Consider the following 4,124-nt stretch of genomic DNA (forward strand, 5'->3'; position numbering starts at 1 on the left):
TAATGGCAAGAGTTTCATTATTAACTGGGGTAAGTGTTCGTTTTTATCTTGTTTCTATGATAAGTTTCTGGCATAATGACAATCAGTTGAAAAGGAGCAGTATTTCATTCTGAACCTAACCTAACCTAACCTGATCATGTAGGCCTAGGCCTATACCGGTACCATGTCTTGTGTCGACTTCGATACGGTTCGTAGACTTAACCTTTGTGTATTCATGTTGACTTATGGTATATGTGTATGTAATATATTTCTGTGTGTGTATTATTACAGTGTAGTTTCGGTTTAGTCCGAAAAGTAATAGGAAATTTCAAGAAGGGAGTTGAATTTTCTACACCAGGTAAACGCCGAAAGCGTGAACATCCAGTGACCGGCATAGACAGTTTTTCTAAGGAAGCGATAGCAAGGTTTATTTATGATAAATTACATAAAGGTAAGGTGACTTCATAAGGAATCTATTGCAACATTATTTATAGAAATTGGCACGCAGGTGAGATAAGCTCCCAGAAATGTTTTGTGCATGTATTGTCATACAGCTCTTTTGAGTCCCTTGTAACTCTCTTTTTTCTTCCCACAGGAGAAGTCGTAACTGTAAGAAAGGTTTTCGACCACATGAAAGCAAATTATGACACTTATTTGTACAAGGGCTCCGAAACATCATTAAGAAGAATTTTGAAGGCCATGGGGTTTGTGTGGAGTAAAGGTGATCCCTATGCGTATGTTAGAGAAAATGAAGACATTTGTTTTAAGAGATCCTGTTTTCTGAGGGAATACATGCGTAATAAGGACAGTGAGAAACCAAAACCTGTTGTTTTCTTGGATGAGACTTGGATTTTTATGAATGGTGAATATATATGTTATATATTACATTTTATATTTAAAAAATCTTGGAATAATTTATCTTCATCAGGTGTCTTTGGTTTCAATTGTGCATTTGTCTTTCAGGGTCACCCACATACTCCTGGAATAAACCACACAAATCTGGACATGATGTTCAAGGAGTAATTCGTCGACCTGTGTCTGAGGGAGGAAGACTGGTTATTGTTCATGCTGGAACGAAGGATGGCTTTGTACCTGGTATGTTCTTAATTTATTTTACTTCATTTTATTGTAGTGAGGTGATCTCTCTTTACATAGTTATGAGGGTATTTAGGGTTTGTAGTACGGATGCAGGGGGGGGCACATAAGTCTCTGATAAGACCCCAACTTAAGTACAGTTCCTGTGTATGAGACCCTCACTGGGATTACTTGGTTTGAGAATTGGAAAAGTTCAAAAGACAGAAGCACGATTTGTTGTGGGTGATTTCTGACAAAAGAGTAGCGTTACAAAAATTTTGTCGGGTTTGGGCTGGGAAGACTTGGGTGAAAGGAGACAAGTTGCTGGACTAAGTGGTATATTCCGAGCTGTCGGTGGATAGGTGGTGTGGAATGACATTGGTAGACGAATACGTTTCAGTGGTATTTTAAAAGTAGGTAAGATCACAGTACAGTGCTAAAGTTGATGAAAAGTGGGGCAAATATTTGTTTTTTTTTAAGAAGGGAGTTAGGGATTGGAATAATTTACCAAGGGAGATGTTCAATAAATTTCCAAATTCTTTGCAATTATTGAAGAAAATACTAGGCCTATCCCTGAAACTACATCTTCTGTCCTAAGTGCAGATCAGTGGTGACTGATTGATTGAAATTGACTGGCACTAGGTCGGAAGTGGCATTATAACTTACCGCTCATTGAGCTCTGTACGTGGTTTTTGATTTTGACTTCTCCACTGTTATTAAAAAGACTTGCAGGTATTCACTTTAGGCCAATGATTAACCTTAGAGAGGTATTTCAATCAAAACTTACTCAGTGTATTTTCATATAATATTACTGGATATTTGTATCAGTAAATTACTTGTATTGTAGGCCTATTTATTATGTTTATTCTGCATTCGACAATCTCCACCTGAATCAGTGCTTGATACCTGACTGTTGAACACCTTCCAAGCTTCTTATTTCTTACTGCCTGATATAGGTTCAGTGTTCGCAGCAATTACATTTGTTCTAAGGTATTGAAATGGGTGTTTATACTTATATCTTTTATGCAAGTGATCGTGGACTTCTAATCCAGATATAGGCCTACTAATGGAGATACATTCATGAGAGATGTTACGATAAAGTAGTGTAAGTAGTAATTAATTGACTTCATCATCAGGTGACTTTGCTACACAGTAGTTGGTTTTACTTAAAATCAGACAGCTTTTTGTATCATTCAACAGAAATCACATTTTTTATTAATAGGCCTATACTTTTTTTAGAACAAATAACTTCATACTAAAACTTAAAATTCTTACAGGTGCTGATTTGATATTTGCTACAAACTTGAAGAGAAATCAGGATTACCATGGTGCTATGAACAGTGAGAAATTTCAGATGTGGGTGAAGACGCAATTAATCGTAGGATTAAGAAATATAGGACCCTGTGTTATTGTAATGGATAATGCACCATATCACTGTAAGCTTGTTGAGCATCAACCAACAACGAAATGGAGGAAGGATCAATTAGTGGTAATTATACTTAATTGAATATTTCCTTCTACTGAATGATGTTTAATGATGTTACAGAAATTAATTTTTATTTTTCCTTTAATTTACAGTCATGGTTAAGAAGGCCAGCGCCTCGACCGTTTGAGCCACTCGGCCAGGTGTGGAGGCTAGAGAGCTGAGTTTAAGTAATTGTCGAACATCAACTAGTTATAAAGATACTGATTGATTAAACTAATACAGTAATTAGAATAACCTAATTGACTACCTACTTACAACCTAGGTACTTTGGAATTGTGTTCTATCTTTTTAACACTGCAAATAAATCCATGTATTGTTTAAAACTCCCTGTAAGAAGAGGACAGTGGATGCGAATAGGTATTATTTTCAAATGAGCTGAGCTCGAGAGTCCATTATAGCATACGATTTTTTCAGTGTACCATGACTCTGTATGTATTGCTTCAGAGGAAGTTCGGCTCCCCGCCAATGTCCAGTGTACCGATAATGAACCATGTGTGTGTTGTGTCTCACTGATCCATGACTGCGTACGATTCTTTCAGTGTGCCATGATTCACTGTGGCTCACTGCAGCGAAAGCTCGACTCCCCGCCAGTGTCCAGTGTGCCTATAAGGAGCCGTGTGTGTCGTGTGGCTCACTGAGCCGTGATTGTGCATGATTTGTGTGCCATGAGCTTGCCGTTCCTGTGAATCGATTCACTCGGACACTGAATGAATCGATACACTGCTTCGAATCAAGCACTCAGTAGCCTACACTAGTAGAGGTACATAGTACATTACCATTAAGATAGATAGCATTGCAAAGTAATTTGTCTTTACCATAATAACAATAATAATAATAATAATCGTATGGCCTCAGCTACCATGTGCAGACATTTCAAGTTGACGCCATCTGGCTGTCTGCTCGTCAATTTTGACGTTCCGTTATACTCTAGGCCCACTAGATGGCAGACCGAGTAAACCGAAACTCTCTTGGGCGTCTGTGGCTGAGATTTAATGAATTTTGTCGGGTAAACACCAAATGCGTCACCAGAGATCTTTTACATGCCGACATCGTACGACATGAAGTGTCGAATGGACTTTTTTCTGCCCTTCAAAAATCCGACTACCTCTGCCGGGTTTGAACCCGCTATATTGGGATTCGGAGGCCGTCACTCTACCACTGATCCACAGAGGCAGCTGTCTTTACCATGAAATACATCGTCGTCGTACATGACTGAATTACTATCAATATATCTTAGAGAAACTGTAATGTACATGAAACCGAAATTGAGTTAATTTCCACGATACATTCTTCCTATATAAAGGAGACCATGTAGCTTATCCACCTTCATTTCAGCCACATAAATATTCAGCAAAAATTGCAAAATCACATTAAAGGACAAATACAATTTTTTAAGTAGAAATAGTCTGGAACATAGATTAGTGAGGTTGGACATCCTGCGCGTCATCATTCAGGAGTCGCTGTTGAACATACTGTACTTGTCAAAACTAGTAAGTTTCTATTTTACACAATAATAGTGAAATGTTGATGAAGACGACATACACCCAGCCCCCGTGCCAGAGAAATTAACCAACGGTGGTTCAAA

At 38.1% G+C, this 4,124-nt stretch overlaps 1 protein-coding gene across 1 annotated transcript; it reads left to right on the forward strand.

The window, feature by feature from the left end:
* The first annotated feature begins 703 nt into the window (after window positions 1-703).
* LOC137501826 (uncharacterized) lies at window positions 704-3,578 on the forward strand. Its single transcript, XM_068228847.1, has 4 exons — window positions 704-841; window positions 943-1,074; window positions 2,331-2,542; window positions 2,632-3,578. Exons 1-4 carry the CDS (start codon window positions 772-774, stop codon window positions 2,698-2,700), a joined length of 483 nt encoding a protein of 160 aa, XP_068084948.1. The 5' UTR covers window positions 704-771; the 3' UTR covers window positions 2,701-3,578.
* The last annotated feature ends 546 nt before the right edge of the window (window positions 3,579-4,124 follow it).

The sequence above is a fragment of the Anabrus simplex genome, chromosome 1 (genome assembly GCF_040414725.1).
Source record: "Anabrus simplex isolate iqAnaSimp1 chromosome 1, ASM4041472v1, whole genome shotgun sequence".
Lineage (NCBI taxonomy): Eukaryota > Metazoa > Arthropoda > Insecta > Orthoptera > Tettigoniidae > Anabrus > Anabrus simplex.

Coding starts and splice junctions, on each gene's coding strand:
- LOC137501826 (XM_068228847.1), top strand. CDS start 772: ATGCGTAATAAGGACAGTGAGAAACCAAAACCTGTTGTTTTCTTGGAT. Junction 1,075..2,330: donor GAAGGATGGCTTTGTACCTG/GTATGTTCTTAA, acceptor AAATTCTTACAG/GTGCTGATTTGATATTTGCT. Junction 2,543..2,631: donor GGAGGAAGGATCAATTAGTG/GTAATTATACTT, acceptor TTTAATTTACAG/TCATGGTTAAGAAGGCCAGC.